Raw genomic sequence first — 26,417 nt, forward strand, 5'->3', positions numbered from 1 at the left:
CATCTCAAGGAAAAAAAAAAAAAAAAAAAAGAAGACAAGCAAAGTTGGAATGAGAAGAAAAATAAAACACAGGCAAGAAACTGAGGAGAAAGAAGAGAGAAAAATAGAACAGAAGGCAAAGAATAAGATGTTGGAACTAAATCCAAAAATATCAATAGCCACAATAAATATAAATGAACTAAAGTCTTAATTGAAAGACAAAGAATAAATTACTTTTAAATGAAGCTATATATTATTTACAAAGATATACCTAAAAATATAAAGATACAAATTAAAAGTGGCTCATGCCGGTAATCTCAGCACTTTGGGAGGCTGAGGCAGGTGGATCACTTGAGGTCAGGAGTTCAAGACCAGCCTGGCCATCATGGTGAAACCCCATTTCTACTAAAAATATAAAAATTAGCTAGGCATGGTGGTATGCATCTGTAATCCTAGCTATTCGGGAGGCTGAGGCAGGAGAATCACTTGAGCCCTGGAGGCAGAGGTTGCAGTGAGCTGAAATCATGCCACTGCACTCCAGCCTGGGCAACAGAGCGAGACTCTGTCTCAAAACACAAAAATTGAAAAAAAAAAAAAGTAAAAAAAAGAAAAAGTATATATTAGACAAATACTAACCAAAGAAAGCTTGTACACCTATGTAATAGATACCACACAAAAAAGACTTTAAGCTAAAAATCATTATCAAAGTAAAAGAGAATCTCTATATAAAAATAAAATGTTCAATTCAATAGTAAGACATGGTTTCCTTTACTATTTTAATTATTTCATTTTAAAAATAGCATTAAAACTATTTTATCAATAAAAAGGTTTCAATAGCTATAAAGGCTAAAAAAAAAAGACATCTCACAGAAGTACACAGATTAAAATTAAAGATGCACCTCATTAATGACAAAGATTCGCTCCTTGACTAAACTCTAATGAGGCCCCTCTGAACTCTTTTCAACTAGGCCCTGAGTTTTGGGCTTCCGAGTTCATCTCTGCATTGTCCAGCTGCAGCAAGAACTCTGCTAAGTCAGTTTGCCTATGCTCAAATGTGTGATTACCCTTGATATCTGATCAAACTCCTCATGTTTCCCAGTCCCCATGTGATGTCTGATCACAGTGGCCTGCCTGCACCAAGAATCCTGTTAGGCCAGTTAATCCAGAATCCCTACTTACCTCTGATGTTTACCCTTAGTAATTTTTCATCTGAGGAAGACGTACCTCCAAACTTACATACATTTAATAACATAGCTTTAATATACATAAAGCAAAATGACAGAATCATTAAGAGATATGATCAAATCTATCATCTTTTTTTTTTTTTTTTTTTGAGACAGAGTTTTACTCTTGTTACCCAGGCTGGAGTGCAATGGCGTGATCTCGGCTCACCGCAACCTCCGCCTCCTGGGTTCAGGCAATTCTCCTGCCTCAGCCTCCTGAGTAGCTGGGATTACAGGCACGCGCCACCATGCCCAGCTAATTTTTTGTAGTTTTAGTAGAGACGGGGTTTCACCATGTTGACCAGGATGGTCTCGATCTCTTGACCTCGTGATCCACCCGCCTCGGCCTCCCAAAGTGCTGGGATTACAGGCGTGAGCCACCGCGACCGGCCCTATCATCTTAAATGTAGATTTTAACGACTCTTTCAGCAATTACTAAGATCAAACAAAAGGAAAAATTTAGTAAGGATATAGAAAATTTGCACAGCAAAATTAACAACTTCCTATAATGGATATGTATAGAATATTGTACCCAATTAATATAAAAAATTATTTTCAAATACACATGATTCATTTATGAAAGTCGACCCCTGGTAGATGCTAAAGCCAGGCCCAACACATTTCAGGGACCAATATCACAAAGGCCACATTGTCTGACTACAGCCCCATTGAATTAGATCTCAGTACCAAATAACAACATAACTGCATGCTAAAAAGTAAAAATCTTATAAACTATGTGTTAAAGAAGAAATGATAAAGGACATTAGAAAATACTTAGAAATAAACAATTACAAAGCTACTTTAACACTTATGGAACTAAAATGGTCACTTAGAAAGAAATATGCAGACTAAAATGTTTACGTTAGCAAAGAAGACTCAACAATAACTATGTATTAAACTTAAGAAGCCAAAAAAAGAATAGCAAAGAAGTTAAGTGAGGCCAGGTGTGCTGGCTTATGCCTGTAATTCCAGCATTTTGGAGGCTGAGTCAGGCAGATCACTTGAGCTCAGGAGATTGGGAACAGCCTGGGCAACATGGCAAAATTCCATCTCTACAAAAAACACAAAAATTAGCCTGGTGTGGTGGCACACTCCTATAGTCCCAGCTACTTGGGAGGCAGAGGTGGGAGGATGGCCTGAACCCAGGAGGTCAAGGATGCTATGAGTGGAGATCGTGCCTCTGCATTCCATCCTGAGTGTCAGAGCCAAACACTGTCTCAAAAAAAAAAAAAAGGTATGTGGCTTTACCCCAAATCATTTGATAAAGCCGAGCTCAGATTCAAAACCCAATCTCTCTGATTCAAAGGCTATGATCTTTTCCTTATGCCTTCTCCAAATAAACAAGTGAGTTTGGGCAAGAAAAGTCTTAGTGATCTTATGAGAGGAAAAAAAATCTTTCTTAAATTTGTTTTTTAATTATTAGTTTTTTAAATATTAGAGATGAGGTCTCACTATGTCTCAAACTCCTGGTCTCAAGCAATCCTCCCACCTCAATCTCCCAAAGTGCTGGCAGAAGCCACTGTACCCAGCCAAGAAAAAAAATCTCTTAAAGCGGAATTGAAGTTTTCAAGAAGGTGCTGCTTTTAACTACTAGAAAACTGAAAGTTCAAATATTCAAAACAATGCTGAGCAGGCTAGGCATGGTGGCTCATGCCTGTAATCCCAGCGCTTTGGGAGGCAAGGCAGGTGGATCACCTGAGGTCAGCAGTTTGAGATCAGCCTGGCCAACATGGTGAAACCCTGTCTCTACTGAAAATATAACATTTAGCTGGGCATGGTAGCAGGAGCCTGTAATCCCAGCTACTTGGGAGGCTAAAGCAGGAAAATCATTTGATCATTTGAACCCAGGAGGCAGAAGTTGCAGTGAGCCAGGATTACACCACTGCACTCCAGCCTGGGCAACAAGAGCGAGACCCCATCTGAAAAAAAAAAAAAAAAAAAAAAAAAGATGCTGAGCAATTTATCTGGCTTACATGTGTTTTTAGTTATTTCAATTTACTTTTCCTATGTACTGAAGCTTGCCTTTCTGAATACTTTCTGGCTGGGTTTACACTGAAGTTAACTTACAACAACTTTTCCAAAAATTATTTTGGGGGTATAACCTTAGAATTCTGCTGCACCTCAAGGCATTTCTCATTGCAACTCAAGCACATTGAGATAACTGGATCGTATCCTTACTAACAGCTCTTTTTCCAGTTTAGAGTCTTCATGCAGTTGTGATTAAATAGCAGAGGGTCAGAGTGCATTATTCTTTGCCTTCTGTCCCAGTCCAGTGTCATCCAAATAACAAAGCACCCAGCACCACCTGGCCAGGATGTGACTGCCTAGAAATTACTTTGTACCGAAAGGGGGAAAAAACAAGACGCTTGGTAATTCCCATCCATCACTGATATTGACTTTCAGTTGAAAAGAACTTAAAATAGCCTACTCCTCTCATGTGTCAAGGATACCTATTCAGGTATTTGCTTCCTTAAACTGTTCATCTAGAAAGTGCCAAGCTACAAATGAAGAGATAATCCTTGTTTCTCAAGCTCTCACCAACAGCAACTGTTTTCTACCCAGACTACAGCTGTCCCTTGTGTCAATGTTTTTTGAGGCATATTAATAACAGAATTATAAAATCAAAACAGTCTTTATATTAAATGCTGGAATTATATCTTAAATACTATCCTTTTTTCAAGAAAGGAGGGTTATCTATAGCAGGGGTCCCTAAGCCGCAAACCAGTACTGGTCTGTGGCCTGTTGGGAATGGGCTGAACAGCAGGAGGTGAGCGGTAGGCAGCAAGCAAAGCTTCATCTGTATTTACAACCACTCCTCCTTGCTCCTTTACCTCCTGAGCTCTGCCCCCCATCAGATCAGCAGTGGCATTAGATCCTCATAAGAGTGTGAATCCTATTGTGAACAGCTCATGCAAGGGAGCTAGGTTGGGTGCTCCTTATAAGAATCTAATGCCTGATGATCTCTCACTGTCTCCCATCACCCCCAGATGGGACTATCTAGTTGCAAGAAAATAAGCTGAGGTCTCCCACTGATTCTACATTATGGTGAGTTGTATAATTATTTCATTATATATTACAATGTAATAATAATAGAAATAAAGTGTACAATAAATGTAATGTGCTTGAATGATCCCAAAACCATCCCCTCCCCTGCCCCACATCTGAGAAAAAACTGTCTTCCACAAAACCAGCCACTTATGCCAAAAGGTTGGGGACTGCTGATCTGTAGTATAATATCCCCCAAAAAACCAAAGACCACCACAATAACAAAACTAGCCTTAATCCTTTCTGGGATTTAATATCTATACTTTTTAAGATTCTTGTCTCAAATTCAATATCATGAATAATTCATAATTATTATGTGGATAATAAGACTCTGTTTTAAACCATTAAAGTCACCAATTTAAGATATTCTTACACACAAACTCTGAAAGCTAGCTCAATGTTTTACCTCAGAACTTTACATAAAAAGAAAGCTAGCTAAGATGGCGACAGCATCAGCAAAGCTTTTGAATCTCTGCAAATCTATGTATAAAACCAGACAGAACAACCAGATAGTAATACACAAAACCCAAGAACAATGTGCACAGCAAATCCATATGACAAAGTATCCTCATCAAACCCAGAACACAAACACACGAACAGGTGAAGAAAAACCGCCAATGGCCATACAACCTGTATGGTGTCTGTGGCTGGGCAGTGGCTGGGCAGGAGAAAGCAGAGAAAGCAGCAGAGAATCAGACCCGTGCAAAGGAAAATCCCAAAAGAGCCAACAGGCATTACTGGAAAGCATGGAGGAAGAGTTTGAGGATAGCAGCTCACACTGGAACGAATTTTCCCCACTCGAATAAAGAGTAGGTTTAAGGGGCCCACAGTAAGAAAGTGTGAAGGTGCCCAAGCAGCTGTGCACCATGAACTCTTGAAAGTGGTCTGCCAGGGTTCCCTCCTAGAACACAGCCTCACGCCAAGGAGAAATCTCAAGAGACAAAGCCAAACTCCTGAAATAGAGGGACAAGAGAGAAAAAGGAAAGAGAAGTAGTGGAGGAGGGAAGACATCAGGAAATCTCATGAGACAGGAGGCCATCTCTGAAACACTACATTGAGAACAAGGAAGAGGGAGCTCAGCGAAGTTACAAAGCTATGTCTCTTTCTAAAAGACATGAACCATGTCTCTTTCTAAAAGTTCAGAAAAACTGAGTTCACATAGAAATGAGCAACAGAAAAGACTCAAGCTCAAATTCAATCCAAAGATCTGTAAGAAGTAAGAGAAGAAGCAGCAGAACAACATCCTTATGAACAACAAACGTAGTCAGGAACACATGCTCAAAAAAAAACAAAACCAAAAATCAAAACATGGTGCTTCAAAATGAGGGAGGTGGGCATGGTGGCTCACGCCTGTAATCCTCACACTTCGGGAGGCCAAGGCAGGTGGATCACCTGAACTCCGGAGTTCGAGACCAGTCTCGGCAACATGGCGAAACCCCATCTCTAGTAAAAAATACAAAAATTAGCTGGGCATGGTGGCGGACCCCTGTAATCCCAGCTACTCAGGAGACTGGGGCAGAAGAATTGCTTGAGCCCAGGAGGTACAGGGTACGGTGAGCCAAGATTGCACCACTGTATTCCAGCCGTGGCGACAGAGCCAGACTCTGTCTCAAAAAATAAAAGTTTTTTAAAATGAGGTAAATGACATTAAGAAAATGATGCATGAGAGAACAAAATAAATCAGAATCTACAAACTCAGATGAGGTAGAGAAGTCAAGTAGCAACTGGAAATAAAAGAAAACGTCATTTCAGAAATAAACAGATTAATTAAAAGACACAGAAGACAAACAAGAAGAAAAATTTAAAATAAAAAGATTCCTGGCACAGTGGTTGATGCCTGTAATTCCAGCACTTCGGGAGGCTGAGGTGGAAGCACTGCTTGAGCCCAAGAGTTTGAGAACAGCCCGGACAACACAGTGAGATCTCGTCTCTACTAAAAATCAAAACAGGCTGGGTGCGATGGCTCATGCCTGTAATCCTAGCACTTTGGGAGGCTGAGGCGGGCAGATCACCTGAGGTCTGGGATTCGAAGACCAACATGGTAAACCCTGTCTCTACTAAAAATATGAAAATTGGCCGGGTGTGGTGGTGCATGCCTATTATCCCACCTACTTGGGAGGCTGAAGCAGGAGAATCGCTTGAACCCAGGAAGGAGAGGTTGCAGTGGGCCAAGATCGCGCCACTGCACTCCAACCTAGGGGACAGAGACCCTGTCTCAAAAAAAAAAAATCAAAACAATTAGCCAGGTGTGGTGGCATGTGCCTGTTGTTCTTGCTACTTGGGTGGCTGAAGTGGGAGGCTCACTTGATACCAGGAAGTCAGGTTGCAGTGAGCCAAGATCTCGCCACTGCACTCCAACCAGTGTGGCACAGCAAGACCTTGTCTCCAAAAAAAAATGGGGCGGGGATAAACACTGAAAATGGGTAAGAAGAATTACGTAATAAGAGATATGAAAAGTTCCTGAAGAATAAAACAAAAGTAAGAACACAAAAAAATAGTAAAAACTATAATAGAAAAATCCCCTGAACTTTTAAAAAAAAATTGTGAAACTAGATATTGAAAGCTTCTATCCCATACCTGAGAATACTGACCCACAATGACCCACACCAACACACCATCTAGTGAAATCACTGGAAACTAAAGAACAAGAAAAAGGAAAATTGTTGGGTATTTAGGCAAAACAACTAATTTTCAAGGGAAAAAAAATTAGACTATCATAAGGCTTTTCAACAGCAATGCTTTATTCCAAAAGAAAAAGAAATACAGTATGTGAGTTACTCAAGAAAAATAAATGTGAACCAAAGATTTCATATCCAGAAAAACCGACTTTAAAGTATAAGGAGCACGAACAAACTGTTACCAACATGTAAAAACTCAGGGCATAGTGTTCCCATGGTCACTTCCTGAAGAATCTGGTTAAGAATGAGCTTGATCAATTCAAATGACTAGAGACATGAATATAGACAGCATTAAACATGTGGTTACTTGTAGAACTAAGATTAGTTGAGAGCTAAAATGAAGAGAGTACTCTCTACAATGGACATATGTTTCAATAACACAGAAATAGTACAATATTTTAAAACTAGGGGAGAAACAAGAAAAGCATATGTAAACGTTTGGGATTTTTTTTTTAAAACCTACTCTCACTAATTACACTGGGGATAATAACATTAGTATTATTGAGACCATTATGTACGTAATCTGGGATAAAATAAATGAGTGATTACGGACTAGTCTATCATCCGCTGTGTCCTTGAAAACCAGGATTCCTGCTGTGGAAGAAAGGAGATGGATGTAACACAGAGCAGGTTAAATTAAAAATCACAAAATGGAAGTATCAGTGTAAACTCATTTGGCCTTTTATCTCAGTCTGTCCACTGCAGAGGCCTAGAAACAAGGACCAACCTAATAGCAATGAGCATACCCAGGGTCTAGACAGGGTCCTTGAAATGCTATTTTCTAGTAAAAGATACTTGAGCTTCTTAAGAAATGGCTTTAAAGGGTTAGGAGTAGGGGTGGGAACAGATCTTGACACTACAGAAAGCAAAGCTATGAAGCCATGAAGGACTACCAGGGTCACCCTGGGACTCAGGACAGTTGCCTAGAGCTGGGGATGGGAATCAGCAATGACAGAAAACCGACTTGTGGTTTCTTTTAGGGCTGATAGATATGTTCTAAAATTAGATTGTGGTGATATAAATTTTTGATACAACCCCAAAATAACTGATTTGTATCAATGGTGAGTTTTCTAGTGGTGAACTGTATTATATAAAAAATCTGGAATTATACACTTAGTATGGTGAAATTTATGGTATTTAGATTACATCTCAATAAAGCTGCTGGAAAAAAAGATATGCCCAAACCTTCAAAAGGGTTCATGGTTTCAGTGTTAAAAACAAACAAAAAACCATAAAATATGTGTTTGTTTTTGTTTTTCCCACAGACAGGGTCTCACTGTCACCCAGCCTGGAATACAACGGCGCTATCACAGAGCACTGAAACCTCAAACTCCTGGGCTCAAGTGATCCTCCCACCCCCTTCTCCTAAGCAGCTAGGACTATGGACATATGCCACCATATCTGGCTAATTTTTTGTATTTTTTGCAGAGATGGGGTCTTTCTCTGTTGCCCAAGCTGGTCTTGAACTCCTGGCCTCAAGCGAACATCCTGCTTTGGCTTCCCAAAGTGCTTGGATTACGGGCATGAGCCACCATGCCTGCCCATAAAATATATTTAAAGCAATGAGTTCATGAAGACTTTTTTAAAATCCAGGGATTATACAAATCTACATTTATGGTAAAATTACACAGATCTAAATATATACACAGACACACAAATGAATACATATAAAACTGGTGAAATCAGACAAAAACAAGTGGGTCATATGAATGCTCAATTTTCCGGCTGTGAAACCACACTATAGTTACATAAGATGGTGCCACTGGAGGAAACTGGGTGAAGGGTACACCAGGTCTCTGTATTATTTTTCACATCTGCATAAGAATATATAATTATCTTAAGATGAAATATTTAATCAAAAAATACTCTAATTGGTCACCTTTGAAGAACAGTAGGGAACCAATTCATATCTTAAAAGCTAGTAAACAATCAAGCATTTATCCTATCTTTCCTGTATCACTTGCAACAATGGTTAAGAAATAGCAGATGGAATGAATTATCTCTTTATGAAAGTATCTCCATTAATAAATGAAAAAGATCTATTAGATTATCACCATCTAATATGGTTTGGCTGTGTCCTCACCCAAATCTCATCTTGCATTATAGCTCCCATAATCCCCACCTGTCATGGGAGGGACTCAATGGGAGGTACCTGAATCATGGGAGCGGGTTTTCCTGTGCTGTTCTTATGATAGTGAGTAAGTCTTGTGAGATGTGATGGTTTTATAAAGTGCAGTTCCCCTGTACACGCTCTCTTGCCTGACACTATGTAAAACGTGTCTTTGTTCCTCCTTCACCTTCAGCCATAATTGTGGGGCCTCCCCAGTCATGTAGAACTGTGAGTCCATTAAACCTCTTTTTCTTTATAAATTACCCAGTCTCCGGTATGTCTTTATTAGCAGCATGAGAAGAGACTAATACACCATCTTACAACCTCCAATAGATTAACGGATTAGGCACTAAGCATCAACAGCCACTAACATCATAAGAAGAAGCAGTAGCAGACATCAGGTGCAACATGGGGAAAAAACCCACCAAAAATCTGATGTCTTGCTGTAGGGTTTAAACGTGAGTCTCATCAGGCCTGGGGATCCAGTTACCAATTTGCAGGAAATACAGAGGACAGAGAGAACAGGTGAACTGCACCATGACGGGGCATTCAGCAAAATCCAGACTGTGGGAAAGTCTCCAAGCTAAAGGTTCTAGATTCTTCAATAGATAAATCACTGGAGGAAAAAGTAAGGGGTAGGGGAAAGCAGTGTAATGAAAGGGAAACCTGTAGATTAGAAGAGTCTTAAAAGATACAAATTTCCTTTAAATTGACAAGATTAAACGTGGAGTGTATACCTGCGTAGTAATACCACAAAGAAATGCAAAGAATTATCTTCTTTGAAAAGCAAGGTAGCAGCTACTTTTAGGGACAGAGAAGGGTGATGACTAGGATGTGGCACCTGGATGGGACTGCTAGGGTAGGCAGAAAAATTCTAATTCTGGACCTGCGTAATGCTTACAAGTGCGTTCACCTTAGGATAACTCAGTAAGCTCTACATTTGTGTTGTGTGATTTTCTGTATTTGTCTTATTTTACAAAAAAAGATTTTTTTTAAAAGGAGAATTTATCTCACTTTTATAACCTGTTATAAATAGAATGCAACGCTTAAAAATAATTGCATGAAAATAAACAATATTATTAACTAGCTGCTGTAGACACTTCTAAGGCCTCTTCTTTGTTAAAATGAAGAATAGCAGGTGTAGTTGAGTGTTAAGGATATGCTAACACTCAAACGAGTCTTTCGTCTTACTGTGAATCAAGTCTTGAAAGGTATCTAAAAGGAAAGCGCTTTCTCACTATGTGATTCAGGGTGATTGGCGGCTTGCCTATCTACCACTCAAAATCATCCCCCCTACTACTTAAATCTACCTCGTGGGCCAGCTCATATCCTACTCTTTTGGAGACACTGGGTTACAAAGAAAAAAAAGGTCTGGTTCAGTGAATGAAGGTAAGTCAAGCCCTAAGAAGAGGATGAAAAAATAAAAAACTTAGCTCTCTCAGATCATCGACAGATTTATGTTATTCATTCAGCCCTTTCTAAATAAGCTTAAAAGATTTGCTTTTCCATTATGAGCATTTAAGCAAGTTACTGACACTACAGCCAGTGAGAGCTGCTTGTCCTCATCCTTGTTACAAGCACAGACACTTCCCTATGTACTCAACAGGTACCTTCAGAACCTAGCAATGATCCACTCTGTCTTCAAGTCTAATATGTTTGGAAGTTCTCAAGTGACAAGAGGCCCTGTATCTGAAAACGCAAATTACAAAAATAAGTGCAAACGCCCTCCCTCACCTGAACTCGGTATCTTAAAATGAGGCACCATGTCCCAAGTTGCTGGCTCATCAACACTAGCCTCAACTGACCTCAAAGCCCTTTAAAAAAAAAAAAAAAAAAAAAAAAAAAGTAGGGGGGGAATATCAGATTACATAATAGACTTATAAACTTGTAAGGGGCAAACAAAGCTGTGAAATTCAAATGGAGCTCAATCACATTTTTCAAACATTTATCTAAAATACATATTAAAAAGTGGCTTGATTCACATATATATGATCTGAAAGCAAGTCTTGTTTTATCTTTTCTCCCGTTTTTCTACGTTAGTTTTAAGGAAAAGAAAACGTAAGCCAGGACCGTTTAATTTTTCTTGCACTGCTTCTCACAAGAGAGGACAGTGTGAGGTCCATCCATAAAGATGAAGTACAAACAGGAATTAAAATGAAACTTCCATTAAAAAGGGTCAGATTCCTTTGTCTTCAATGCCTCCAGCTTCATCAGCCTCCTTTGAGTGGGCAGACCCCTGTTTCCTTCCCTCTCTCACTATCTCCTGTCTGTTCTGCATTCTCTGCCCTCTTTATTTTGTGAACCCTCAACTTCCCAGCTTACCCTCACTCCTTCCCTTGTTCTTATATGTTCAAGAGACATGTAAGCAAGCAAATACTAAACATACGCAAACCTGCTAAAATGTCTGGAACAAGAAACCCAAGTTCCACCATCACAAAGATGCTTGTGGAAGTCTACTCCACCATTTGTTTCCATGATGTCTAAGAAATCACACCTCATCTGCATTCCCTGGATCCTCCATATGAGAGGGTACACCCCTGGGTGTAAGAACCAGTTCACCACATCCATTTCTTATGAACACTCAGAACAAAAGTCTCCTTTCTTGAATGCTACTCTGATCCTATGAATTCAAAAACGTTTAAGAAAGCTCCATCTCCACACCAGCACCTGAGGAGATTGAGACTTTAAGAAAAGGATTTTAAAATGTTCTCGCTGAGCCCTCCATTCTAGAAATGGCTGTAAGTAAATGAAGCTCGGGAGTGTCTGGAGCCTACTGAGCTCTACCTACCAACACAGTATGTTCCTAGGTACACAAGACAGAAGCTGAAGGCAGACCCAGCACTTCCTCAGATACTGTGTTGTGCCATTTTCCTTAAGATAGGTATACTGGTCCATGGGCCTGTTATTTGGGGCCAATCCTCAGCAGGAGAATGGTTAGGTGTTAGGGGGAGAGGAGGGTGGCATGCATGGTTTGGATTTTTCATCCAAACCCTTTTCAATGAGCCTTAGAGAAATATAGGAGCCTGTTGAAACATTACTTACTGCCTGTTGAATATCAGTCTTCACCTGCTCACTCAACATGCCTTCAAAGACAAAGGAGTCGCCAAACTTCTCAGCCTATAAGGAAGGTAGGAAATAAAAATCCGGAAAAGGTTGTCGTAATGTGTTTCACGTGTGCCATTTTCTTTGCACACTATTAAAGTGATTCTTCTTGTCCAGTTGAACTTGCGTCTGTCTTAGGACTTCCCAGAGGACTCCAAAAGGACCTAAAAATCTCTGGCTTCCTCTTAAAACAAGTTAATGTCACTTTACAGATACCATTTTCATTTAAGACTCACTTAGCTGATAAGAAGGCAGACTGAACAAGATTAGCTTTTGAGAACGTGACTGTTCCTGAAGGAAATACATTTCCCCAAGTATTACAAATGACTGGGAAATAATAGTATTCTGTACATGTGACAGTGAATAATCAAGCTTTGTCCTTTGCCCTGGTCCTGACTCTAGCTAAACGAATGAAATGGAATTGTTTGCTCATATTCTGACACATTCTAGCTTCACTAAGGGGTCAAATGTGCTTACAAATCTCAACTGCCCAATTCAAGCATCAGATGGAATCTGTATTTTCATGATTTTATTTAAAATTAGTGTCTCAATTCTTCACCCACCTGATTATTTTTGTTGCATGTAACCCTATTCTGAAATGAGGTCATCTGTCCCTCGGTAACCATGACTCTCCTCCTACATTTCTGAGTGTTCTTATTCATCTCCTAAAATACATGGGCTCTTCTTTTAGCCCCTGAAACACTGTTGCTCCCTCGAGCTCTGCCCTTGGCTCTCTGCACTTCTACTACACCAGTGGCTCTCAGGCTTTGTGTAGCTGAGATTATGTAATCAGCTTGTCAAAACTACATACTGCTGCTCCCTAACTCCAGAGATTCTGAGGGTCTAGTGTGAGGTGCAGGAATCTGTATGTATAAACAGCACACAGCTAGTTGTTCTAATACAAGCCGTTCAAGGAATATACTTTGAGATACACTGACTGATTCTTGCTGACGGACAACTTCTTTCAGTCTCATCAAATTAACTATAGCCAGTACGCCAAATGAGTCTCAAATCTCTGCCACTAGTTCTGTCCTGTTCTTACTAGAGGAAATTAACTGAGTACTGGATCCTTAAATTACAGCTCTTATAAGCACCTCCAATTCCTTTTCCTGGGTGGAGCCTACCATCTTTTCTTCACCCCTAATCTTCTTTCTGCATTCCCTTGTAACACGGCTATGCCTAATTATCTAAGCTATTTATTCATTCAACAAACATGCATCAAAACCTACCATGTGCCCAGTTTGGGGCTAAATTAGAGGATATAATAAGGTCAATATCAGATAGCCATGGTCCCTATCCTTATTGTGCTTAAGTGTGAGAGCACAGAGAAAAATCAGGCCAAGCAAAGAATGGAAAAAAATAATTACAACTTTACTTCACCTTGTAAGGTAAAGAGTGTCATAAAAAACATCCTTGAGAAAGTGACACTTAAGCTGAGATGACTCAAGAATGAGAAGGAGCCAGCCATGCACAAGGGGGATAAGCACGAGGACTGTGAATTCCAAACAGAGAGAAAACACGGGCCAAGCTCTTGAGGTGGGAAAGAATGTTGAGTTTTCAAGGAAGAGAAACAAAACCAGCAGGGCTAGATGATGGCGTCCAAGAGGAGCATGACGTAAAGCAAAGCTGGCGAGATGGAAAAGGAGTCTACAGAGTGGCATGAAAACACAGAGCATTTTGTCCAAGGCAGCTCTTGTTCCTTTTTGAGCCCTATGGCAGCATGGTGAAGCTCAAGAGCCCCCTTCTCAGAATTAAAGGTTTAAACACATAAAATAAAATCAATAGTATTGTGAAGAAAAGTCATTACATCAAAACATTAAATAAACAAATCAGTGCTATAGTACTAAATATGCTCTTCATTAATATATTAAATAAGATTTAGTGGCAGGTCTCATAATTATCGTATTTCAAACGTGGGGATGAAAGTAAACAATATTTCAAGATCTCTGCAACAACAAAAATATGATTAAAAATGTCTGTGATTTCTACTGGTGACAAAGTCAGAGGCACTGCTACTACTGCTGTGGTTTGTTGTTTGCATCATAATTGAAGGAAATACTACATTTTGGCTTGAGGGTAGTAAATAAACAGATATATTAGGTTGGTGCAAAAGTAATTGTGGTTTTTGCCATTAATAGTAATGACAAAAACCACAATTACTTTTGTACTAACTTATAACTTTTCCCCATCCATGTTTTTGGATGCCCTAAATTCTGCTTATTCTATCTACTCTTCATGGAGAACCCTGGTAATTTAGAAGTCTTCTAACTTAAGTAAACTATTGAGGAACTTGAGCTGAGAGTCTCCTTGTGAAATCAAAAGGAAAAGGACTTCTGCTCACTACAAATTATTCATTTAATAATAATTTACAAAAAGATGACTGAGGTGTTAAAAAAAAAAAAAAAAAGGAACTGGGACTCCACGAACTGAAGACAAGGGTAAAAGTTTTCTTTGAGAGAAAACTGGAAAGCCTACAAAACAAGTATATTTCAGAAACTCACAGAAACATTCATAGACTAGAAAGGCTTCCTCTTCCTATTCCCATTTAAGACAGCATCCACTTTAGAAGCTTGCTTTGTGATTCAGTGACTACCAGATAATGCCCGGAACTGCCACAGCACAGCATGCATGAGCTGTCAAGGTGTTGGAAGGAAGCCACAAAAATGAAAAGCAGCACTTCTGCACTTATCATTTAAAAAATATGTAATGCTTCTGGAAAAGCCAAAGTGTAATTTATTGAGAAGAAAAGTGGCCTTAATTTACATGCCATCTGTATCTCAAAAAGCCTTAGTGGACAGTGGTATTCTCTAGCATATTAAAGAATTAACACAACATAGCGTAATAGTTATGAACACAGGTTCTGAGGTCACACTGGCTGGGCTGGAATCCCAGCTACTACCACCAACTAGCTGTGTGATGTGGGGCAAATTGCTTTTCTAATCTTCAGTATGCCACCTGAAAAATAACCTGCCTCATGGGGTTGCTGTGAGAAATTAAGATGAAATATATACAATAAAATGCTTCGCACGGTTCTACCACAGAATGGTAAAAGTGGTCAGTGGTCCGTCAGTCCTAGCTGCTATTAAAGCATTCTTAAAAGTTCTGGAAAAGAACAAGTTCTCCCTCCTTTCCCCAATCCCATTACCTCTGTCAAATAGCCAGTGGAGTTCACAAACTTCTCAAATTCAGCATTGCTGACTTCATAGGCATCCATGTAAAAGGCATCAATAGTAACTCTCCTCGCAGGTGCTTCCCCATCCTGCCTTATTTGAGGATCATCTGTGCCCATTGTAAATACTCCTGCAGGGATGAGGACCATCTGCAGTAAAAGGTGAAACACAGAAAGTCATGCATCACAGCCAAGGTGTACCTGTGTAGAAGTAAAGTTCCTAGCACTCAGTAAGCATAAGCACTCAATAGTAAATCTTCACCACAGTAATTACTATAAAATTAGGAAAAATCTCTCTATACCCCAATGAAGGTGAATCACGAGTCACAAAAGAACTGAAAATTCTTTAGGTAATCTCCTTAACCAAACCTCTACCTGATATAAATCTGTACCTGCACTGGAAACAGGTCTGGAATAAGTCACCAAGCTGCTAATGGCTGGAATGTGGACACAGGGAGAATATTCCACTTTTCTTTTCTTTTTTTTTTTTTTTTTTTTTGAGACAGGGTCTCACTCTGTTGCCCAGGCTAGAGTGCAATGGCATAATCATGGCTCACTACAGCGCTGACTTCCCAGACTCAAGTGACCCCCCACCTCAGTCTCTCAAAGACCTGGAGTACAGGCGTGTGCCACCATGCCTAGCTAAATTGTTTGTTTTTTGAGAGGGAGTCTCACTCTGTCACCAGGCTGAAGTGCAGTGGCACGATGACGGCTCACTGCAACTTCCGCCTCCGGAGTCGAAGCGATTCTCCTGCCTCAGCCTCCAAATAGCTGGGATTAAGAGTGCCTACCACCATGCCTGGCTAATTTTTGTATTTTTAGCAGAGACAGAGTTTCACCAAGTTGGCCAGACTGGTTTTGAACTCCTGACCTCAGGTGATCCGCCCACAATGTCCTCCCAAAGTGCTATGATTACAGGTGTGAGCCACCACACCCAGCCCGGCTAATTTTTTTTTTTAAGTTAGGGGTCTTACTGTGTTGCCTAAGTTGGTCTCCAACTGCTAGGCTCAAGTGATCCTCCCACCTTGGCCTTCCAAAGTGCTGGGATTATAAGCCATCGTGCCCAGCCCCACTTTTTTCTTTAAACACATTTTTTATTCTCATATGCTTTTGTTTCTTTTAATATATATATATATATATATATATATTTTTTTTTTTTTTTAGACAGAATCTTGCTCTGTCACGAGGCTGAATTGTAGTGGTGTGATCTCAGCTCACTGAAACCTCCGCCTCCCTGGGATCAAACGATTCCCCTGCCTCAGCCTCCTGAGTAGCTGGGACTATAGGCGCACGCCACCTCGCCCAGCTGCTTTTTTGTATTTTAGTAGAGACGGAGTTTCACCATGTTGGCCAGGATGGTCTCGATCTCCTGACCTCGTGATTTGCCTGCCTCATCCTCCCAAAGTGCCGGCATTACAGGCGTGAGCCACTGCACCCAGCCTTGAATCATTTTTCAAAGCACATGCAAAAATGCAATTTATGATATCTTTAAATCCCCATTGCATGAATTTTGGCCTCTAACAATCATAAAAAAGGCTTACATCACTAAAATAGAAAATTTTAAAGTTTACTAAGGGACTATGTGTTGTATAATTCCTTATAAAAACCCTAATTACAATTACTTTGTTCCTATCTACCTTCCCACATGAACTCTAAACTCCAAGAAGACAGCAACTGGGCTGCCTTGTTCCCAGCTGTATTCCCAACACTAAGCACAGAATCTGAGGATTACACTGAAAATTTTCAGTTAAAAAATGCAGGTCCATGCTCAACATCATGAGTCATTAGGGACATGCAAATCAAAACTATAATGAGGTTCCACTTCCTGATCACTAACATGGCTATAACAAAAAGACACAATAACAAGTGCTGATGAGGATGTGAAAAAATTGGAACCCTCATATATTGCTGGTGGGAATGTAAAATAGTTTGTTTGGCTCTTTGGAAAAGCAGTTTCTCAAAGAGCTAAACAAAGAGATATCACATGACCCTGCAGTTCTCCTAGGTATATACCCAAGAGAAACATGTCCATGCAAAAACTTGTATAAAAACATTCATAGCAGCATTATTCATAATTGCCAAAAAAGCAGAAAAAATCCAAATGTCTATCAACTGATGAATATATAAACAAAATATGGTATATCCATAAAATGGAATAATATTCAGACATAAAAAGAAATGTGTTGGTTCATGCTATAACATGGGTGAACCTTGAAAACACTATACTAAGTGAAAGAATCCACTCACAAAGGGCCGCATATTGTATGAATCTATTCATATGAAATGTCCAGAATAGGCAAATGCAAAGAGACACAAAGTAGATTAGTGGTTGCCAGAGGATAGGGGGAGGCAGGAATGGGGAATAATTGCTAATGGGCATAGGGTTTCTTCTTGAGATAATGAAATGTTCTGGACTTAGACAGTGATAGTTGTAACAGCTCATAACTATATTAAAACCCACTGAATTGTACATGGTGAAAGAGTAAATTGTATGCTATATGAATTATATCTCAATTTGTTCAACAACCACAGGCCTTCAAGCCTACCATCTATCAGAAACACATCTTTACGGACACAATACCTTATTTTCAAATCATTTGAGTGAGTCAATTAGTAGACTCCTCAGCAGCTTAGGACTTGCCAAGTCCCTCACCTATAAACAAGGGTTCAATATCACAGAATAAAATGGATCACAACAATTATATCCTACATATACAAATTTGATAACCTTGAAAAAAATGGATAAAATCCTAGAAATATACAGCCTACGATGACTGAATCAAGAAGAAGTAGAAAACCTGAACAGATTGATAACAAATAAGGAGACTGAATAAATCATTTTAAAAACTGGTCAGGCATGGTGCCTCATGCCTATAATCCCAGCACTTTGGGAGGCCGAGGCAGGTAGACCTCACCTGAGGTCAAGAGTTCAAGGCCAGCCTAGCAACGTTGCAAAACCCCGCCTCTACTAAAAATACAAAAAAATTAGCCAAGCATGGTGGCACAGGCCTGTAATCCCTGCCACTCAGGGAGGCCAAGGCAGGAGAATCACTGGAACCTGGAAGGCAGAGGTTACAGTGGGCCAAGATCTTGCCACTGTACTCCAGTCTGGGTGAGAGAGCAAGACTCTGTCTCTAATAATAATAATAATAATAATTTTCCATCAACAGAAGTCCAGAACCAGATAGCTTCATGGCAGAATTCTAATTTAGAGAAGAACTAATATCAATACTTCTCAAAGTCTTCCAAAAAAATGAAGAAGAGAAAACACTTCCAAACTCATTTTATGATACCAGCATTACATTGATACCAAAGACAGACAAAATTCCTGCTATAACAAGAAAAAAAAATTACAGGCCAATATCCCTGATGAACAAAGATGCAAACATTCTAATAAAATATTAGCAAACTGAATTCAGCAGCACATTAAAGAGATCATATACCAAAATTAAGTGGGGTTTATCCCTAGGATCAAAAGATGGTTTCAACATATGCAAATCTAGAAATGTGATACACCATGTTAGCAGAATGAAGGACAAAACCAAATGTTCACCTCAATATATGCAGAAAAGGCACTGACAAAATTCAACATATTTTCATGATAAAAACTCTTGACAAGTTAAACGCAGAATCAACGTACCTTAACGCGAGCCATATATGAAAAGCCTACAGCTAACATTATACTCAACGGGAAAAAACTGAAAGCTTTTCCTCTTAGATTCAGAACAAGCCAAAGATGCATACTCTTGCCACTTGTATTCCATATAATACTGGAAGTCCTAGACAGAGCAGTTAGGCAAGAGAAAGAAACAACATCCAAGCTGGAAACAAAGACATTATATTGTCCCTGATGGTACATGGCATGATCTTGTATACAGAAACCCTAATGACTCCACCAAAAAACTGTCAGAACTGATGTATGAATTCAGTAAAGTTGCAGGACACAAAAATCAACATGTAAAAATCAGCAGCATTTCTTTATACTAACAATGAACTATCTGAAAAAGATATTAAGAAATCAATCCCATTCACAATAGCTCAAATTTTAAAAAGACACTTAGGAGTAAATTTAACCAAAGAGGTGAAAGAACTATATACTGAAAACTACAGAACACTGATGAAAAATAGTATAAAAAGACAAATAAATGGAAAGGTACCTACGTTCTTGGATTAAATGAATTAATATTAAAATGTCCATAGTACCCAAAGCAATCCACAGATTCAATGTAATTCCTATCAAAATTCCAATGTCATTTCAAGGAAACAGAAAAAAAAAATCCTAAAGTTTGTATGGAACTGCAAAAGACCCCAAAGAGCCAAAGTAATTCTGAGCAAAAAGAACAAAGGTGGAGTACACATACCTGACTCTAAAATATACTACAAACCTAATCAAATGGCATGGTACTGGCACAAAAGCTAACACATAAACCAATGGAACAGGATAAAGAGCCCAGAAATAAACTCATGCATTTGCTGTCAATTGACTTTCAACAAAGGCACCAAGAAAACACAATGGAGAAAGGAAAATTGTTCAAAAAATGGTACTGGGAAAACTGAATATCCACATGTAGGAGAATGAAATTAGACCCTTATCTCACAATTTACACAAAAATCAGCTCAAGCTGTATTCAAGACTTAAAAGTGTCTGGCCTGAAACTATAAAACCACTAGAAGAAAACACTGGGAAAAGAAGCTCCATGACATTGGCCTGGCAAAGACTTCTTGAACTTGACCCCAAAAGCATAGGCAACAAAAGCAAAAATAAACAAATAGAATTGCATCAAATCGAAAGGCTTCTATACAGCAAAGGAAACAACAGAGTGGAGAGATATCCCAGAATGGGTGAAAATCTTTGCAAATCATGCATCTTACACGGGGTTAATATTCAAAATATATAAAGAATTCAACTCGATATCAAGAAAACAAAGAAGTCAATTTAAATATGGGCAAAGGACCTGAACCAACATTGTTCAAAGGACATACAAACGGCCAACAGATATAAGAAAAAATGCTTGTCATCACTAATCACCAGGAAAGTGCAAATTAAAACCACAATGTGCTATCACCTCATACCTGTTAGAATGGCTTCCATCAAAAAGATGAAAAATAACAAGTGTTGGAAAAGGTGTAGACAAAAAAAACCCCTGTGCACTGCTGGTGAGAATGTAAATTAACATTATGGAAAACAATATGGAAGTTCCTCAGAAAACTACAAACAGAATTACCGTATGACCCAGCTATTCCACTTCTGGGCATATGGCCAAATGAAATCAAACCAGTATGGTGAAAAAAAAAAAAAAATCTACACTCCCATAATAATGGCAGCATTAGTCACAATCACTAAGATACAGAAGCAACCTAAGTGTTCCTTATCAGATAAATGGATAACAAAAATGCCATACACACACACACACACACACACAAACACACAGAGACATTTATATATGTAAATCAGAATACTTTTCGGCCTTAAAAAAGAAAAAGACCCTGTCATTTATGACAGCATGGATGAAACTAGAGAATGGTATGCTATGTGAAATGAGCCAAGCACAAAATGACAAATACCTTGATGATCTCACTCATATGTGGAATCTAAAAATGTTGAACTAATCGAAGTAGACAGTAGAATGGTGGTTGTCAGAGGCCTGGGAAGGGGGGAAAATGGGGAAAGAAATCTGCTGATCAAACAGTACAAAATTTCAGTTACACAGAAGAAATAAGCTTTAGTGATGTATTGCAGAGCGGTGGCTATAATAAATAATGCATTATATATTTCACAATTATTAAAAAATGGATTTTTTACAAAAAATTAGCTGGGCATGGTGGCACGTGCCTGTAATCCCAGCTACTCAGGAGGCTGAGGCAGGAGAATTGCCTGAACCCAGGAGGCGGAGGTTGCGGTGAGCCGAGATTGCGCCATTGCACTCCAGCCTGGGCAACAAGAGCGAAACTCCGACTCAAAAAAAAAAAAATGGATTTTAAATGTTTTCACCACAATATATATGTGAAGTGATAGATTTGTTAATTAGCTTGATTTACTCATTCCACAATGTAAACATATATCAAAACATCACATTGTACCCTACAAATTACTATATAATTATTTGTCCATCAAAAATAAAATTTAAAAAAAGGGGCTCCAATTAGAGAGGGGGGAAAAAAAGAAGTCAAGGAGAGCTAACTAGTTGGATAAAGAGTCACTTAGCAATAAGAGCAGAAGCATTAGAAACAGAAATTAGGAATCCACAATCATTGATTATACTTTCTATTTCCACTGGCTTTCCTTGCTAGCGGTCGCTTTGATTCTATGCATGTATATCCCAATAAAAATGGTGCTATTTTCATCTATGATAAATTAGTAATAAATGTTTTTATTTGTCCAATGCATTACTATTGTCCCAAGAAATCAACCTTGACTACTTGTGTCCCCTACCCCCAACATCGGACAGGCCATCTAGTCTCACTGGATCTCCTAAATATGTATCCTCTAATTGCTCCCTCTTTTCTATCCCCAGATAACTGCAGACACCTTCTAATTGGTGTTCCTGTCTTCAATCTCTACCTTTCACATCCCTACTTGCTTCCAACTCATCTATCTTCCGTTCAATAATTCATTCAACAAATATTTAAGCCCCTACTAATGCTTCTGAAAATGTCAGTCTTCTGTACCCAACACAATTTTCCAACAGAAAAAGGTTGGAAACAACCTAAATGTCCATCAATAGTAGGCTCATTTTAAGTAAATTGTGGGGTTTCAATAAAATGGAAAATTAAGCAGCCATAAGAAAAGCAAAAAGAAGAGGGGGATAAAAAAGGAAGCTTTTGATATATTGATATGGGAAGATCTCGCCATGATGAGCTACATGAACAAAGCAAGGTGCACAGATGCTAAATATGGTGTGCTGTCATTAGCGAGAAAGTAGGTTGAGGGATATACATTCATGTATTTTTGTATTTGCTTATATTTGCAGAACATAGCTCTGGAGAAATAAAGAAATGCATCCTGGTTGCATTGTCTGAGGGGACAGGTTATTAGGTAAAATAATGTATATAATGAAAAATTGTTCATTATATACTCTTCTATATATGTTTTAAATTTTTTAAACTACGTAAATGTACTATTTAAAAAAATAAATTGTCAATCTGACCATACTACTTTCCTACTTAAAATTCCTAGTAAGCAAGAATTCCTATCACCTTTCAGAATAACATACATAAACATCAGAGCTCATAGCTCACACTCTCTCACCCTGTATTTCACCTGCGTTTCCATAAACCACTTTGTCTCTTTATAAATGATGTCATGGTGCAAGGATCACCTCCAGGAGGACTTTCCTGCCTGCACACCTCTCTAGCTCATGTGCTGTTCATTTTGGTCCCTCTAATGAATACCTTTATTCATCCTAATAACTGACACACATAGTGTGTGTGTGTGTGTGTGTGTGTGTATTTTTAAGACATGGAGTCCCTCTCTGTAGCCCACGCTGGAGTGCAGTGGCGTGATCACAGCTCACAGCAACCTTGATCTCCTGGACTCAAGCAATTCTCCCACCTCAGCCTCTATGTAGCTAGGACTACAGGTGAGCACCACCACACCCAGCCAATTTTTTTTTTTTTTTTTGGTAGACACGAGGTATTGTTCTGTTGCCCAGGCTGGTCTCCAACTTCCTACTTCAAGTGATTCTCCTGCCTCAGCCTCCCAAAGTGCTGGGCTTATAGGCATAAGCCACCGCATCCCATCCAGAGTATCTTAATTCTGTGTTTTCATCTTCTCTAGAACTTACGCTCTTTGGGGACCAGAAATAAATCTTTTTCTATATCCTCAGTGCCTAGCATGCTGCATGGTCCATAGGAGACACAAAAAATCTTTAATAATTGAATGAGGTCATGACTGTAATAAGGAATTTATCATTTGAATTATGCATAACTATAATTATAAAATGCTATTTAATTTATAATAGTTCTAGATATGTATAACATGACATCAAAGTGAAACCTGTTTCACAGATGCAGGTCAAGGACTGAGCTAGGTTTGTCCATTATTCTCACTGTACTATAAGAGCTGGGGCACACGATAACCCAGTCCTAAGAAGAGAAATCAGTATTTTAAGCAGCTCCACAAAGTAGTAGAAAAATTGAAGCCTTCAGACAAAAGTTTCAAGTGTAGTCTTAAAATGATGAAGAGGCTCTAATAAAAGATTTCATAAGACTTAAAGAAAAAGCTTTCCTGTGGCAGACAAATACTTCCCCTTATGAGAACAGTTGTTCGTCCCTCAGCTCAAAGGCCCACAGGGAGCTGTACCCATTGTTCCTAGTGAACTTTTACAATCATCTGGTTTTTCTCATCTCCTCCCTCAAGGTGAGTACCAACGATGCTAATGCAATCATGACTTCCACTGTGGAGTTCTGGCCTTCTTTTTTTTTTTTTCCTTCTTTCATTAATCATCAGAGATAGCCAAGTTTCCATTCTGGAGGCTTGGAGGCTAAAGATTAAAATAGCCTGGATCACTCTGAGGGGATCATAATTTCTCATACATACTAGTGAAATAAAGTCTTTTATCCTACAAATGTCAAAGGTCATTCAAGTGAAAACCAGAGCATCAAGTGTCTCACTGTGTAGGACCCTAAGCCACATAAAAAGGACCATTTTAATCAAGTCTTCATTGAAGGTCCAAATTCAAACAATCCAAATCTCCTCCAATCTGAAGGTGAGATAAACCCTCCCCCACCACACCACAGCTTCTGCCACAGCCACTGAAGCCAGAAGTATAAGGGAAGTCAAGAATAACTCTATTATTCATTGGAATAACAGAACCACATTTGGGCTACACACCCAGACCATATGCAGTGGGCACTGCTATTTTGGTCCATCCAACACCCATTCCCTCTATTTCTTGTAAAATACTGAAGTTCCTTTCCAAAACCATTTATTAAGTTAAGTGGCGCAGGTGTACTGGATGACTCTATCCCACTTCCCACCGCCCGCCAAGCCTGGCCAACCATAGCATTCTTTTGACCACAGATATATAATTAGGGATAGGCCCAAAACCCAATCAAAGTTCATCTTTGAACTTTTGTTACAGCTACCAGGAAAGAACTTTTTCTATTTTATCAGTAGGAGAAGGGACATTACCTGACAATGGAGCCAACGCAGAAGAACAAAGAGACAGCCAAAGAGAAAGGCCATGGAGATGCTGCCTGAGGCCCTGCATCCAGGAGTGTCTGGGGACATATTTACTCTTGAACTTCCAAACTAGGAGAGCTATAAATGTCCCCGCCTGCTTCAGTTTTTTCCTGCTTAAGCCAGTCTTCTTTTTTACTTGTTACTGTAAGATTTTTGTCTTATACACAAAAATGGAATGTAACTCTTCTCCTTTTCCTTCTTTCCTCTCTTTATGCTAACACTGAAAGCTAAAGGCTATTGTCCTGAGTCCCCTCTAATAAAAATTAATTAAAATAAGCCTCATGAAAAAGCTGGGTGACTAAGAGAAGCATGTCCTCTGGATCTGTCCACAAACTCCTGCCTTATCTATCTATACAGGACTTACCTATCTATACCATTCTGTCACCTTACTGCCTCTACAGATAGACACTAATCATAGATGAAATGACGTTCAAAGTTTCTTGCAGTTCTGAGCTATATGATTCCATTAAGCTTCAACTGCCTCATCTGTAAAGTGGGAGACGGCTCTCTCACAGGATTCTTGGGAGGATGAATACAGCAAAAGAATATTTTACGCCAGGCGCGGTGGCTCAAGCCTGTAATCCCAGCACTGTGGGAGGCCGAGGCGGGTGGATCACGAGGTCAAGAGATCGAGACCATCCTGGTAAACATGGTGAAACCCCGTCTCTACTAAAACTACAAAAAATTAGCTGGGCATGGTGGCGCGTGCCTGTAATCCCAGCTATTCAGGAGGCTGAGGCAGGAGAATTGCCTGAATCCGGGAGGCGGAGGTTGCGGTGAGCCGAGATCGTGCCATTGCACTCCAGCATGGGTAACAAGAGCGAAACTCCGTCTCAAAAAAAAAAAAAAAAAAAAGAATATTTTACAAATGTTTCTTGAAAAAAGTATGTGACATTCTTTATTCCCAAGGCAGTTTATCAATATTGTATCCACCAAAAAAGGAGACAGGTCATTCAAGAAATTATTACAAAATGCCTAAAATGTATAAGGCACTTGGGGGATATGGAGATTAAAACATCTAAAAATGCTTCCAATATAGTATATCGGACAACTATACAACTAGCACTACATTACAGAAAATATACAAGTTGTCATCAAACGACAACAGAATAAGCTATGGGAATTGGGAGGATAGAAAAACTACTTTGTAGGAAATAGAAAGGTTTCATGGAAGAGACAGCACTCAATTGTGCCTGGATGCCCAGGGAAGCATTACGGGTCAGAAATTTCCTCAGGCAATCAAGACTGACTTTATCCATACTACAGACATGCCACCTACAATGTTACCATCTAATGATCTTAAATGACTTTCAAACAAGTCTAAAAGATACAAGCAGACTAAAATATTTTGCTTCCTTGTTACAAAATAGGAAGCCGTGCAGAAAACTGTTAGGATAATTTTCTCAATGAGAATTGTATTTTTGTAACCAGAGGGAATATACATCAATTTTTTAAATGTCTATAGTGTTTCCCAGACAGTTCTAATTGCCGCAACTATCCAGTGAAACTGAAAATTCAAAAGCCCAAACAAAAAGACTCATCTAAAAAGTGTTAGTGTAAATATGTCACTCCAAGAAGACCTTAACTCACTTATGTTTCCCAGCACACACCATGAATTTCCACAATGTGCCATGTGCTCATGCTCTTCTCCTTCTTGGAATGTCCTTGAATCTGAAATTCCATTCCCAGCTCCTGAAAATACCTTCTCAGATGCCTAGCTCAAATGTGACCTTTCTTTGAGGCACTACTTGACTTGTCCATGAAGAATGAATTATTTCTTCCTCTCCAGGTACTCAGGACATACTCCTCCTATAGTCTTCTCACTACAGAAAAATGATGCCTGTGTGTGTGTGTGTGTGTGTGTGTGTGTGTGTGTGTGTGAGAGAGAGAGAGAGAGAGAGAGAGAGAGAGAGAGAGAGAGAGAGAG

At 39.2% G+C, this 26,417-nt stretch overlaps 1 protein-coding gene across 3 annotated transcripts in view; it reads right to left on the reverse strand.

Annotated features, from left to right (window-relative positions):
• SUMF1 (sulfatase modifying factor 1) overlaps nt 1–26,417 on the reverse strand; it is a 104,199-nt gene that overhangs the window by 74,912 nt on the left and 2,870 nt on the right. For all 3 annotated transcript variants that reach the window (XM_032290531.1, XM_032290529.1, XM_032290532.1), the window contains exons 2-3: nt 15,283–15,456; nt 12,078–12,152 (exon numbers count right to left, since the gene is read on the reverse strand). In XM_032290531.1, the coding sequence (XP_032146422.1) occupies nt 12,078–12,152; nt 15,283–15,456 (249 nt within the window). The remainder of the gene's footprint in view (nt 1–12,077; nt 12,153–15,282; nt 15,457–26,417) is intronic.

The sequence above is a fragment of the Sapajus apella genome, unplaced genomic scaffold (assembly GCF_009761245.1).
Source record: "Sapajus apella isolate SASKATOON/1434 unplaced genomic scaffold, GSC_monkey_1.0 scaffold23, whole genome shotgun sequence".
In the NCBI taxonomy this organism is placed as follows: Eukaryota; Metazoa; Chordata; class Mammalia; order Primates; family Cebidae; genus Sapajus; species Sapajus apella.